Genomic DNA, 15174 nt, shown 5'->3' on the forward strand with positions numbered 1-15174 from the left:
ATGAAGCTATTTCTCCTAAGCTGCTTGCTGGTTTCCTGCTGTTGCCAAGTTGGGGCAGTGAACAGGGAGTACTATATTGGCATTACAGAGACTGTCTGGAACTATGCACCTGGTGATGCCAATGCCATCTCTGGGCAGCTTTTTGCCGAAGAAGAGTAAGTAAAGCAGTGTCACCGGTTGAGTTTTATTTTACAGCTTCATCTGCTTTAGACACCAGAGCCACACTGAAAACCTGATGAGTCTTGTTGGTGTCAGTGGATTTTCTGTCAGACATTTAAGGGAATTTCAATTTTTTTTCCTGGCTCACTTGAGAATTGCATTCCAATGTTCTGCTAATTCAGAGCATTGGAACATGTAGGGGGTGTGAATTTTTTGCAATGAAATATTTACTAAGTAGAGACTAGAATAAGACCCTCAATGTCTAATGGTGTTTTATTTTGAATGTCTAAGGTGCTAGTGCTGAAGAGATGATTTTTGCCGTTGTTTTTAAATGCAGAAACTTGACAAATTTAAAACTTTCCTACTGAGCACAGGTTTCCTTTTTAGTTCATTGTTGGCAGGGGTGGTTTTCACTGGTACAGAAGCACAGCTGAGTACTTTCACCCACTGTGGAGGAGCTGGGTTGCTCGTTACGAGGCAGGGAGGGTCCTGTGCAGAGTGAGAGCAGTAAGTAGGCTGAAGATATGTAGGGTGAGGAGGAAGGGAGCACCCTGGAAGTCTGAATAATCAATAAAGAAAACTCAGATATAAAAGGCATCAGAAAAATACTTGAGAGAGGAGAAGTATTCCTTTCTTCTATTTTTTCAGTGCCTTTAAAATTAAATAGAACTATATCAAAGCTAAAACAATGATGAGAGAAATCAGAAATTAGAAAAATCTCAAAAATGCAGTTCTCATTTGGTTTGTGGGTGAGGGATTAGAAGATTTCCTGTGGTTTGTTTTCTCTAGTGAGGGCCTCAGCCATAACCTGCCACTCGATCAGGTGTGAGGTGAAGCAGTCAGCTTTTTACTTTTTCCATTCACAAACTTTGTGAGGTGTAAGACACTGCCAGGGATTCAGCAGGCTAGTAATTCTGATCAGGGGTGGAAACAGGGCATCTTGTCTAAGAATTGCAGAGCTGTGTTGTAATAAAACAGGCCACTCCTATTCACTGCTTTTCTCTGGTCTGTGGTGACCTGCAGCATGCTACATTAATTTCAGGTTTTCAGTGGTTGTATGCCTGCAATGGAGCTGGTCCCTTGTATTGTACTTTTCAGTTTCAGCTTCTCTGATTCCCCTTCTCCTCCCGGACCCTTTATGAGGCTGCGCTTGTGTGGAGATTGATATTTATAGGAGCAGGGAAAAGCAGAGTGCAGAAGGAATACTTTACAACTAAATTTTGTCTGTTTAAATGGTCCAAGAAGAGCCAAAACATATTTGTTCGATTTAGGTTGTTGCTCAAAAGCCTCATGCACTCAGAATTATAGTAACTGGGCCTTTGCAACTCAGTTTATGCTCCCCAAGTGGAGCTCTGAACTGGCATTTTAATTACACTTCAGACCTGTGCTTGCCGAGGTACCTACAATTCCTTCCCCACATGCTCAAACAATACTCTGCCTCGTAGAAAATACTTTGCATTTTTCGGCAGTATTAACTTATTTCACAACAAGGCTTGCACACAGTTGTGCACAGCACTGCAGAGGCCTGGTCTTTATTTGAGACTATTAATTAAAACCACACTACAGGTATGTTTGTGTATTTTCTTTACAGGCAGGCTGAAGTCTTTCTCAAAAGAGGTCCACACAGGATAGGAAGAACTTACAAGAAGGCTATCTACGTTCAGTATACCAATCATTTATATGATGTGATACTTGACAAACCTTCCTGGCTGGGTTTTTTAGGTCCTATAATTAAGGGAGAAGTTGGAGATTCCATTACTATTCACTTGAAAAACTTTGCTTCAAGAAACTACACGCTGCATCCACATGGTGTAAGATACACAAAAGAAAATGAAGGTAAGCTTGATTCATTTCTGTGCCAGAATTTATCAAAAGTTAATCATCCCTCTAAGTGGTACTCTCTCATCGGAGAGAAGACTGGTCAAGTAAATAGAGATTTAGATTAGGACACAATCAATTTAAAATATAATCTAAGTTTGATAATTTTTCAAGAGTGAAATACAAAGCCAAAAGTGGAATTTGTAAAGAAGGCAATTTTAGATCAACATTTTACCTGAAATAAGAGTATTTGTGCTTCAACCAAAATAAGGGTATAAAGGTATATAAGAGATTCAGATATGGGGGGGTATATATAAAAATTTGATGCTGTGAGGAAGATATTGTTAACAGTAATAAAGTACTTTTCTAAGTTCTTAACACTAAATTTGTGTATATGGTATATAAGATACACAAGAGTTTCTTGAAATGGAGAAACAGATACTGCTCAGTAAATAATTAATGAGATGAAATTCTGACACACTCTAAGATGTAGTCAGGGGTTCTATTGGGATAGGTGATGGCTTGTCCTTGCAATAGCCAGTCTGGCCACACTCAGGCAATGGGGGATTTTCTGCACTGGATGGCATCAGAATATGGCTGTTGAAAGTTTTATTACTGAGCCTTTAAAACAGTGTGTGAATTGTTGAGAATATGATGTCTCAAAATCACTCTTTTAAAATCCTTCATTAGAAGAATTTATGAAGTATCAACCTAGCTTCTAGTATTTTGTGGACTTTTTCATTACAACTAGTCTGTGTCTTGATAGAGACACTCTGTAGGATCAGAACAGTGTATTATTATGTAGCAGTATGTACACTTTTTGGAATTTTTTTCTATTGCTATCATTGCAGTAGCACCTATATTCCTTCAGGGCATATGCAATTTTTTTAGAACAGGTTACAAGATTAATATTTAACAAATGCTTTACAAATATTCGAATTGTTATATTTTTACAAGAAGTACATAGTCCCCTCCCAATAAATTAAGGACTAGCTTTAATGGGCCATTAATCAAAGTACTCCTACGGACTTCAAAGGCAAATGAAAAGATGCCTAAAGAGAAAGAAAACATCTACTAATCTGATTTAAAAGTTGTGGGTTTTTAACCTGTATTCAGATGTTCAGTCCATTTTTCTGCAGCATGTAGTCGACTTTCAGCATGGCAGGTGCTATCCTGACACCCTATTGTGAATGTGTTGTGCTAATGGTGGCTGTATGGAACTCTTCAGGTGCTCTTTACCCTGACACCACCAAAGATTTTCAAAAGCGAGATGATGCTGTGGAGCCTGGAGGCCAGTACACTTACACATGGGATGTGACAGAAGATCAAGGTCCAGCTAAAGGAGATGCAAACTGCATAACCAGGGCTTACCACTCCCACATAGATGCTCCAAGAGATGTTGCCTCAGGGCTTGTTGGGCCTTTAATAATTTGCAGGAAAGGTAAACCATAAATAAATAAGTGAGTAAATAAATACATATGCAAGGTGATTGATAATGATCACTGATAAATATCAATGAAGTAAATTCCTGGAAGAGGAGAAGACTACAATTTATTTTGAAATAACTGCTTTTGGTCTTCTCAATTAGCTGCCTTCAATAGTGTAGGAAGTAGTTAGATTTTGTGTATGAGAATGAATATAATTTGCAGAATACTTTGTCCACAAATCCATGTGAGTGAAATGTGCTATGCTAGCCATGTGCAAGGAGTAAATACTGATATAAGAAAGAGATTAACATGCAACATTTATTCTCAGTAATTTTATAGAATCTATCAAAAGGGATTTTTGTTTCCTGAGTATGTCTGTAAGTTTATGTGTACAGTCACACTCAAGAAGTGTCAAAACATGAAGTAAACAGGGTCCAGCCTTACTGAGACTAGAGTTAAAACTGACAAAAAAATAATGTCAGTTACCAAAGATTTTGAATATACCGCTTTCTTTTTCAGATACAATGAATAGGGACAGTGATCAACACTTTGATGCTGAATTTATCCTTATGTTTTCTGTGGTGGATGAAAATCTCAGTTGGTATCTAGAGGACAATATCAGAACATACTGTTTTGAGCCTTCCAAAGTTGACAAAGATGATGAAGACTTCCAGGAAAGCAATAAAATGCACTGTGAGAGAACATTATGTTAATGTTGCTTGCCACTAATATTGTGAAGTAATATTTTTCTGTCTTGTCTCTTTTAAAGATGAATTGTAGATTTTTTTTCTAATCAAGTCTCTTTTTAGAGGATTAAGAAAGATTCTTTTAAATAAAAATTTAAAAAGTTTAAAAGTGATGGCAGATATTGCACAATCAAACCTTTGGAGTTGTGATATAAAATTCTTAGGGGCCAAGAAGATCTTTGCCAGTGTAATTTTCCCAGGCACTCTGAACAGATTTGTGTTACTTTGCTCTGTTTCTTAGTCCTGAGCTCTGTACTATAATTTCACAGTTTAGAAAAACAGTTTTTACCGTTAGTGTAAACAAAAATGACACCTCTGGCTCCGACATGGATTCCAGAATTATAGCTATGTAGAGGAAGCATGTGTCTGATATTGGCACTGATTTTCAAAGGTGTGGAGCTTTCTTTTGAAGCTCTTTCTATTTCAAAAAATAGAGTACTGATAAAAAATAGAGTATGATACCTGCATTTGAAGAAAAAATCCTAAGGTCTGTGAAGTTAACTGTAATAAACAACATTTATTTTAGCAATCAATGGGTACATGTATGGATACCTCCCAAACCTCACAATGTGTGTGGAAGATAAGATAAAATGGCATCTTTTTGGCATGGGTAATGAAGCTGATATCCATTCAGCCTACTTTCATGGACAAACCTTAATAGAAAGGCATCATCGAGTTGACACCATCAGCCTCTTCCCAGCCACATTCATTGATGCTGTCATGGTACCAAGGAGCCCTGGAGAATGGCTGCTCAGCTGCCAAGTGAATGACCATATTGAAGGTACAGTACAAGTTTCAGTGATCAGAATTCTTTTAGCTTGAGCTAAGAGTTTACTGAGTCACTTTTGCAGGGCTCTTGACCTCGTGATATGCCAGGCACTATTCTCCTCTAGGTAACAAAACTCTCATAGTAATTAAAATTGAAATGCCTACAAGTGCATTAGATGGGTTTGAGCACATAGTCATGGGAATCAAGGGATTCTTTTCTCTAATGGACATCATCATCAGCTGGCAGCAATTAGCACAGCTTCACTTTTGCGAGCCTCACCCTTGGACAAAAAACCAGCATGATGTTTGCCTCTTGCTGGAGATAACTAACCACAATTTTCTGTTTGCCAACAAAAATGTTGGAGCTCATTCCATGTTTGGCAAGGGGCACGGGACAGGCAGGCTAACTTGCCTGCTGACAAATACATGTTCTGGAAAGTGAACAAGCAGAGATGTTCTTTTCTCTTCCCTGTATTATCCTGTATTTTCAGTTTTAATACCCATATGAAATACTTAGAAGTTAATTCCATGCTTTTGAATGATCTATATTCCTGTAAGTGAGGGAAGTAATTTGTCACAGAAGTGGGAAAGAACACAGAACTGAAAATCATTCTCCAAGATTTGAAAACTCCGATAAAAAAAGAAGTATGTAACTGACAGACTCAATTACACAGAGGTTCCAAGCTTTGAAATAGTTACCACATCAAGCAATATCCTGATATAGATGAAGCATCCTGGGCAAGACTTAAATCCTACAAATTGGCCTGATTTATAGCTGTAAAAGGGCTCTTTTCAGTATACTATTTGTATCTCCAGCAAGCAGATTTGCTAACTGCTTCCCTTAGGATGCAGAGACTTGGGAGTTCCATAAGTAAGCGGTTGATTATATTTAGATGCAGAATGGTCAGTCTGGTAACATCTGACCTTGGCTGAAGTGTTCTCTGACAGCACTGTGTCCACCCTCCCCTAATCTTCTCTGCCATGCCTGTTGCAGCTTTAGAAGCAGAATGCCCTTTACCACACCTGTCTGCCTGCTGTAGATACCATGGCTGTGTTTCTACATCCTAGCTCAGCTGGCGTGCCTTTTTTTACAGCATTCATCTTCCACTTTGTGATTTTCATATTCATCAATGGGGTGGGAATCGTCCAGGGAACAGAAAAGCTGTTGGGCACAGGGAAAAAGAAAACAAAATGCGGTTCCTTCTCTCTAGGTTTCTCTACCTCCTTATTTTCCAGGTGGTATGCAGGCTCTTTTTAAAGTAGAAGATTGTAAGAAATCCACACCAGATCGCAATGAGAGTACAAAGATAAGACAGTACTTCATTGCTGCTCAAGAGATCATCTGGAATTATGGCCCATCTGCAGTGAACCATTTTACAGGACAAGAATTAATCCTTGACAGGTAAATGCCTCTATTAAAGAATTTTTATTTTCCAAGCAGAATTGATTTAAGCATGCTAAATAAGGTAAGACATATGGTAGAACTGATTTCTAAGCAGAATTGCTCATCTGTGCTTAAATATTAATGCTAGAATAAATATCAGACCAAATTAGGTCAGTTATTTTCCTTGTAATCTTACCTTAAATTTTGCTGCTATGTTAGTCACTTCACTGGGATTAAGATTAATTATTATGTCATATGTAGGCTGTGACTCCTGATTATTCAAGATGGTTGATTATTTTGAGTTAGGGAACAAAGTAGGAGTTCATGACCATTGCCTTAGGTGATGAAACTCATGCTAACGGTATCTCATCTAGGAAACAGCTTGCATGACATAGCTTTGCCCTTTGCACTGTGTTTACATATTTAAGACCTGGATCAATTCACTGAATACATTGATTCCTCAAGTTTTTCATCTGTGAGTTAAAGCATACTTACCTCTTCCACAAGCGACGAGGCACAGTTCATTGTTTGAATAGTGCTTGAAAAACACTGAAAGGTCCTTTCTTAGAGAGTAAAACTGTTGACTGAATCTTCTCACTTTGTATATAGATGTTACATATTCTTGTTGTTTGTATCTGCTCCTGTTGAATTTTTGTAACTTCTAATTAAAAGAAGAATAAACTCAAGGTTATGAAATGTTAACTAGAAATCATCCTTGGTGAGTCTCTAAGCACACTGGCTTTGTAAGGGCAACACAGCACAGTGGCCTTTTCTTAATGAGAAGTTAGTGAAGGATAATGGATTCCTGCACATCCTATATGGGACTGCATGTAAGTGTGTGGCCATACCACTGAAAAGAAACCCAAAAGACAAACTCAGCATATCATACCTCAGAAAACAGGGTTGAGGTCTGACTGCCTTTGTACAACCAAACATTTTGACTTGAATTGTTTGCGTCTATTGCTACTTCTTTTACACAGTGAATCTCAGATCTTTTTTGAACAAAGTGGGACAAGAATTGGCGGCTCCTATAAAAAAGCAATTTACAAAGAATACACAGATGGTTCTTTCACTGAACATAGAAAAAGGCTTGCAGAGGAAGCACATCTTGGACTCCTAGGTAAGAGAGTAACTGTCACCCCAAGACAAGAGTCTAAAATTTTTTCATGTCAAAGATTTATGAGAGTGAACAGTCACTTCCACTGGTTAGTGAGCAGCGCCCCCACTCTCCAAGAAGTCCTCAGCTCTCCCTGCCTCCAGCAGTCGCTAGTGCCTGTGGTTTCCCCCAAGGTGTAAAGAAGCTCTTAACTGCAACACTGTCATGGTACCCAGCTTCCCTGAAGGACCATGCCATGGTCTCCAAAGGTCTGGCTCTGAATTACAAGGCCAGACTAGGTGAGTCTAGTCCTATTGATAACCTTGCTGCTTCTGGCATGGGTTGGTACTAATGTCTGTAAATCCCTTTCCAAAGAGAGGAACTGTCCTGAAAGTCACTGGGCCTCCACGTGAACTGGGAATGGTTGCTGCTGGGCTGTTCTGTGATTCAGGCCATATGCCAGTGTCTTGGGGTGACTTTATGATGTGTATCCCATATTGCTGCCCTATGCCCAGAAATTAATTTTTGCGCTTTCTATGCCTTTAAACTGAGCCTGAGAAGAGGAAGGAAAAACCGAGCAAAACTTTTTCAAAGCAGTTTGCAGCTTGTTCAAGGTCGCACAGAGATAACGACTTTTTTTTTCAGCTGCGGCAGGAGAGCGAGAGGGAAGGGAAGTACCCGGGCTTGCTTTTCTTTCCAGTTGGTTTTCGGCAGTTTTTTTCCTCAGCTCTTTTTCCTTCAGAGAGTTGAACTTTTGTTTTCTTGGGACTTTGTTTTTTCTCCTTTTCTCTCTGCTGGACTGTTTCAACATCAGAATACATTGGGAGGAGTTTCTACTGAGGCCTTGGCCCTGGAGGTGGGCCCGCCACCCCGTCCAGGCTCCAAGGAGGGGGAGAGAGAGATCTACGGAAGGACTCTGAAATTTTCCCAGGTTTCTCTCAGCGGATCAAGAGGTTTTATTATTTGGCATCATTATCCCTTTTCCTGTGTGTTGGTTAAATAAATAGTTTTTATCTCTTTCACTTTCCTTCTAGGAAAATTTATTTTTTCCCAAACCTGGTGGGGGAGGGATGGTTGTGACCTGCCTTCTCTCAGAGGATATATTTCTAAATTTGGCCAAACTGGAACAGCCAGGGACCTGGTCTGTGGCCACAGAGGCCTAGGGGCATTCCTCATGCAAGGGTAAAAGCAGCCAGCCACTGAATGCCATAAGTTTGTGGTGACCTTTACACCATTTGATAGAAATACCCTGTAATTAGACCATGTACACTTTTCTAGGACCTGTGATCAAGGCTGAAGTGGGTGAGCGCATCAGGGTGACCTTCCGGAACAATGCCAGCCGCCCGTTCAGCATCCAGCCCCACGGTGTGAGTTACCACAGGAGCGAGGCAGGGGCACGGTATGGCACTGCCCCCAGAGGTGAGCCACGGATGGGGTGCTGCAACATCTGAGCACACACTGTCTTACCTGTCCGTGTATTAAAGGTGATAAAAGAAAGAATGTTCATTAGGCATAATTCCCAACGCTGATTTCCATAATAGGTACCGAATCTCCAGCCTCTCATGTGAGTCCCGGCACTACATTTACATATGAATGGGATGTGCCAGAAGATGTGGGTCCCACAGACCAAGACCCAGACTGTTTAACCTGGCTTTATTACTCAGCTGTGGATGCAGTCAGAGACACCAATTCTGGCCTTGTGGGTCCTCTCCTGGTGTGCAGGAAAGGAGCTCTGCTTTCTTCTGGGAAACAGGTCGGTAGAAGAAGAAAAGTGGAAACCTTTGCATCATCACAGCTGAATCTGCTTTCTCCTCCCAGACTGCACCACGTTTTCTCCACATCACAGTTTCACCCATGTCCTAAGGGGAATACACAACATGAAGAAAGTGGGGTTGGTTTTCAATCTTGCTCCAGATAGACAGTCACTGCAATGTGGAAAAACCATCATCACAAGCAGCTGCTGGCATTCAAGTCTCAGCTATGATTCGAATCTCTAGGAAAATGTAGAGATTTTAAAGACCAAAATACAAACTCACTTCCAGAGGTGGTCCCTGCTGGTAGAAAGAGCATCAGCAGTAGGTACTTAGTCACCAGATACAGCAATTACTGAGCTTTGAGATTATCTGAATGAAGTATCAATGTATGCATTTACTCTATTTTGTGACTTGTACTCATAAATTATTATGAGCATAGGATTTTTCTCACTGACATTTTCTGTTCACTCATTTCTATTTTTCTTTCTACTATTTCTTCTCAACAGAAAAATGTGAACATGGAGTTTTTTCTACTTGCCACAGTATTTGATGAGAATCTGAGCTGGTATTTGGATGATAATATTTTGATGTTTACACTAAGTCCTGACAAAATTGACAAAGACGATGAAGACTTCCAAGAGTCTAACAAAATGCACTGTAAGAAAATTATTAGTTAGCCAAATATTAATTTCTACAATAGGGTTTTTACTTGTATGGTTTCATGTTTGAAGCTGGAAAGCTGTATAGTGCAGAGACATTTCATTCCTTTCCAGTGGAAAAAAACCCAGAACATTTCGGTGCAATTCAGTTTCAACTAAATGTGATAGTTCAAAGTATAATGCCAGCTGTTCAGTGTCTTGCATGGCAGTTGAGGATTTAGCATGGTTATGTACCACTTTGAGCAGATGTGCAACCACTACAAGTGCAACCAGGCAGCAAGACAAAACTGACCTCTGCTCTACAGATGATATAGCTGAAAGGAGGTTTTTCACAGAGTTACAGAGCAGTTGAGGTTGGACGGAACCTCTGGAGGTCACCTGGTTCAACCTCCTGCTCAAGTAGGGCCACCCAGAGCCACTTGCTCAAGACCATGTCCTGATGACTTCCAAATACCTTCAAGGATGGAGACTCTACCATCTCTCTGGGCAGCCTCTGCCAGTGCTTGGTCAGTCTCATAATTTCCTGATGTTCGGAGGGAATCTCCTGTGTGTCAGGTGGTGTCTGTTAGTGTCAGCGGTGCTTCTGTCCCTATCACTTCGATGAGCCCGGCTCCATCTTCTTGGCACTCCCCCTGCAGGTGTTTGTACAGGTGGGTGAGATCCCCCAAGCTGCCTCTTCTTCAGGCTGAAGGGTCCCAGCTCTCTCAGCTTTTCCTTGCAGGAAGAGATGGTTTCTTGTCCCTTCATCATCCTTGTGGCCCTTTATTGCCCTCTCTCCACTATGTTCATGTCTTCCATACTGGGGAGCCCAGAACTCAGCACAGCCCTGCAGGTGTGGCCTCAGCAGTGTGAGCAGAGGGCAGGGATCATCTCCCTCAACCTGCCAGCTGGACTTTGCCTCAGAATGAGTCTTTGCTTCTTTAATAGGGCAGAACTGAGTTTCACACTGATCAGTGTTTTAGTACTGCAGAAATGTTTTTCAAGTTTCATGGAAAAAAGACGTTTTTATCCTCAGGCCCTAGCCCTGCTAGTAAGTCCTAATCTTTAAGCATATTTATTTGTGCATTTTAAAAAATGTTCCCCTCAGGGCCGTTCCTGTTCACAGACTCTTGGTGCAGAGCATTCAGTGGTACCTGTGAAGCCCAGGATTTGAAAGTTTTGCAAAGGACTATCTAGAAAGGGTTAGAAACTCAAACTAAAAAAACCCTTCTGATTGCCTCCACTGTATGGCTGGAGGATGTTGCAGGGTGTAAAGTGGGATCCTTTATGCATCCTGAATATGTGACGAGTAGAAAGCAGGGAAAGTTCCAGTTGGTCAAGGCAGCAACATGTGCTGTAGACATTGAAAAGGGAAACAGTTAGAAATTATTTTTAAACACTGGGGTTTAAAAGCTGTTTTGCTTGAATTGATTCTTTAGTTTTGTTCATGTGATATTTTATTATTGATATTTCTGTCAGTCTAAGGCATGACATTACATCTGAAGTGTTTATTAATTAATCTCTATTGCAGAATTAAGTAATATATTAATCAAGGTGGGTTTTGCTTTCTCTAATCTTCTATAGCCATTAATGGTTATATGTATGGAAATCAGCCTGGTCTTGAGATGTGTAAAGGAAGTGTTGTTTCCTGGCATTTGATGGGCTTGGGTTCAGAAGTTGATGTCCATGGGATATACTTCTCAGAAAACACATTTGTAACTAAAGGAACAAGAAGGGATACAGCAAATCTGTTTCCACATACAGTTCTTACAGCTATTATGAAGCCTGACTCCGAAGGTAAATGTCTTGTTTAAAAATTTTGTTAGTAATGCAGAAACTGTTACCTATGAATGTTTTGTGCATAGTGACAAGCTTTAGGTAGCTGGTATATTGATCCTGGTGCTAAAACTGTGTACAGCCGTGTTTGAGGGGCAGCAAACTGTAAGGACGTGTTCTTAATGCTAAAGCCTTGATTTTTCTAGCTCCTCTGTATGCTGAATTTTATTACTACAAGTAGCCATACCGCACAAAGATTTTGGACCTTATATGAGCAATAACCTGTTTCTGAGTCTCCTCAAGTCTTTGTTTCTCACATGACCTCTAGGAATTTTTGAAGTGTCCTGCCTGACAACAGACCACTACACTGGGGGAATGAAACAGAACTACAAAGTGAAAAAATGCCATTGGTGGAATTCAGATTTATCTATGTATTTGCATGAAAAGATTTACTACATTGCTGCAGTGGAAGTTGAATGGGACTATTCTCCTAACAGGACATGGGAATTTGAGCGGCACCAATACCATGAGGAAAGGTACTTTGGTATATACACAGGGAAAAGAAATACAAAAAAAGCAAAGGAGCAACTCACTTCTCCTCTGAACCTTTTCCTCTTCCAAACGTTTCTAGACACACTTTCTTTTCACACATATTTTTTTGGGCTCACTTGAGTCTGTGGTCCTTCCCCAGTAGTGTTGCCATGTAACTGAGCCAGACAGCAAACTGTTTGAGAAATAGTCCAGCACAGATCTTCTGTGGGACAGGTGTAGATTTTAATGGATCCTGGGTAGTGCATGTGCATTTATTATTTACTTATGTTGGTAGTCCTTGACATGGAAAGCTTAAAATGTTCATTGTCATCATACCTATCATGACTATGTCCTGATAAACAAGTCTCTGTCTCATGTTTATTTGTGGTCTGAGTAAGGTTCTTTCCGGCCCCTCTCAATTTCATGAGCTTACACAAGATATGTCCACGATTGAATCCACTCACCATGAAGCTTGTTGTCTCGGTGTTTTATTTCCAGTACTTGAATCTCGATGAGAGAGAATTGATTGGATCAAGTAATTCCTGCCAATTAGCAGAAAAGGCTAAACAAGAATGATGAATTTCTGTGTTCCACCTGAATAACTTGAGTAGCAGATTATAACTGTATTTTGTTATTAACTTAATTGTATTTTCTTCTTTTTTCTCAGTTTGATAGCACATTTCCTTGCCCTGTATACTAGTGGACTCTGACATAATTCTAAGCACAAGTAATATGGGCTGTGCTGTTACCAGACTTTTTTCCCCCCTGTTGTGTCCAGCCCCCATGATCTCAGCAGAGCATCCCTCACATTTAACATCAGCAAGGCACTTAAGCTTTACAAGTTTTAGGCTTCATTTCAGATGTACACAAGTAGACAAAGGCTCTATTTTTCAGTATGCAAGTTGCTATGCATCTTCTTCCAATTCGAAGCATTTGCCAGGCCAAGCACTCAGCATTTTTCCAAGAACCATAGAGACTTGATCTATTTATAGTGGGGTTTTTAACCTTTTAAAGAAAAACCTCCCAGCTTAACTAGAATGTTTGCATGTTGAAAGCAACATACTAGCAGTTTACGAGATTACTCTTTCACTGAGCCAGATTCTCGCTTGATAGTTAATTGACATACCTGCAAAAGATGTTCTAAAATACATGAAGGAATGCATTTCTTTCTTCTTCTGGCAGCCCTGGCAATCCGTTTTTAAATAAAAATGACAAATTCATTGGCTCAAAGTACAAAAAGGTAGTATATCGTGAGTACACCGATCAGACATTCAGTATTCCCAAAAACAGAGCAAAGGAGCAGCAGCACCTGGAAATTCAAGGTAAAGTCATCATGTTCAGTTTTGAAAATGCAAAAAATGCAGTGACACAAATCAGAAGATACTATTTGAGTAATATTGAGTACAGTTCTACCCACAAAAATTGCCTCAATCTAAGTGGAAAACCTACATGGAATTGCTACTTTTATTGTGGTGCTTTCCCTGCAAGATAACATTGCTTGCTTTACAAGGAAAAAAAAACCTTTTGGTTTCCTGCCTGATCAGAGGTCAGTTTTTCCTAAGTCAGCATAAAACTGGGCAGCAACATCCAAACTGACTTCAGGTACACAGTAGGTGCTCAGAACTTGAGACTTAGAGGCCTAACTTCAACATCTCAAGTCGGCACAGTGAACATTATACAGTTTTCAGCTGAATTATGAGACAATGTCGTGAATTTGAACACAGCGAGCTGGCTCTGTCTGCCCTGATGTTTTGTAAAACCAAGTTAATCTTTCTTTTCAATCCAACAGGGCCACTGCTTGTGTCAAATACTGGAGATAAAATTATAATAGTTTTTAAGAACTTAGCATCAAGACCTTATTCTATCCATGCCCACGGAGTGAAAACAGACAGTTCTGTTGTTGCTGTAACTAACCCAGGTATCAAACCACCCTTCTTTATTTCCAGCAGGTAACATCAGGACTTCTGGTAAGATTTAGCGAGCTTCCAGATAGCAGGAAAGACATAATTTTTGTTTGTCTTACCTCAAGTTCTTAAATTTTTGATGCTGATTATGACAAACACTTCTACAGTCCAAATGCCCCTGCTAACTATTGCTATGTATCTTAGTCCTTGACTGATCAGTCATTTTTTGACACAACGTGGCTGCACCTTTCATGAAAGCGAACAGATTTGGCTCCATAGGGAAAGCATAGATTATGCTATTACTTCTGAAGTTCCTCTGTGATCTTTACAAAAGATACAATCAACTTTATTAAGTATAGTGAACTGGACAGTGCAGAAACACACTCCCACACACACACAAAACTATTGTCAAGAAGAATCAGGGATCTGCAGAGGGATCTGCCATCAACTAGCCAGTGCACTAAATGGGACGTTCAAGATAAATGTAAGCTGTAAATGGAGGTAACATCAGCCTCAGGATGACCTCCTGTAGGTCAGCACACTGAAAACTTCAAAAATTAATTGATACTTATTTAATTCAGGTGAAACAAAAATGTATGTCTGGAAAATCCCAGAGAGATCTAGTCCTGAGAAAGGAGATTCACACTGTATTGCATGGGCATACCATTCAACAGTGGACATTGTTAAGGTATGTTATTGATATCAGTTTTGTTCATGTCTCCAACATACATATAGCTGAAAGAGATGAGTTTGAAATTTTTTCTGCTTTCTTTGTCATTTCCCCTATTACCATACCATACCAATTTAAGTGTTTCTTGAAAGCAAATAGCAAGAAAATCAGGGCAGAAATTGAATGTCACAGGCATTCATGGTTTTGCTTCCTCGTTGTTCTGCTGTTGGTATAGATCATCTCAGATTCCCTTCTTAGAGCTAACACTTTATAGCTTGCTCCATCTCTAATCAGTCATTTGTGGGAAAACTAACATGCAACTGTGAAACACAACTCTGCCACTTTTTACCAAGCACTAATTACCTTAACATAGTATTTTTAATGGAAATTAATGTATTCCTGCCTTTGTCTCAACAAAAACAAATAAAGTGTCAAGAAATATATTTTGAATGGAAATCAAGGTCAAAATTATAGAAATAGTTTGAAAAAAGAGCAGTAAATTA

The 15174-nt window shown here is 39.8% G+C and overlaps 1 protein-coding gene and 1 long non-coding RNA gene across 4 annotated transcripts in view; one reads left to right on the forward strand and one right to left on the reverse strand.

Moving 5' to 3' along the window:
- LOC121671198 (ceruloplasmin) overlaps positions 1-15174 on the forward strand; it is a 27251-nt gene continuing 12077 nt past the window's right edge. For 2 of the 3 annotated variants that reach the window (XM_042042463.1, XM_042042462.1), the window contains exons 1-15: positions 1-155; positions 1751-1995; positions 3206-3418; positions 3924-4097; positions 4677-4931; positions 6155-6320; positions 7283-7422; positions 8677-8817; positions 8940-9151; positions 9659-9809; positions 11375-11587; positions 11895-12102; positions 13280-13419; positions 13887-14015; positions 14583-14689. In XM_042042463.1, the coding sequence (XP_041898397.1) occupies positions 1-155; positions 1751-1995; positions 3206-3418; positions 3924-4097; positions 4677-4931; positions 6155-6320; positions 7283-7422; positions 8677-8817; positions 8940-9151; positions 9659-9809; positions 11375-11587; positions 11895-12102; positions 13280-13419; positions 13887-14015; positions 14583-14689 (2649 nt within the window). The remainder of the gene's footprint in view (positions 156-1750; positions 1996-3205; positions 3419-3923; positions 4098-4676; positions 4932-6154; positions 6321-7282; positions 7423-8676; positions 8818-8939; positions 9152-9658; positions 9810-11374; positions 11588-11894; positions 12103-13279; positions 13420-13886; positions 14016-14582; positions 14690-15174) is intronic. The other variant, XM_042042464.1, reaches the window with a different exon arrangement.
- LOC121671202 lies at positions 3984-8946 on the reverse strand. Its single transcript, XR_006018425.1, has 2 exons — positions 8866-8946; positions 3984-6963 (listed from the first exon to the last, which is right to left on the reverse strand). It is a non-coding gene; the product is annotated as an uncharacterized LOC121671202 (long non-coding RNA).

This window comes from Corvus kubaryi, unplaced genomic scaffold (genome assembly GCF_017639235.1).
Source record: "Corvus kubaryi isolate FWS band 111438036 unplaced genomic scaffold, C.kubaryi_AGA036_p1.0 37397, whole genome shotgun sequence".
Taxonomy (NCBI): Eukaryota; Metazoa; Chordata; class Aves; order Passeriformes; family Corvidae; genus Corvus; species Corvus kubaryi.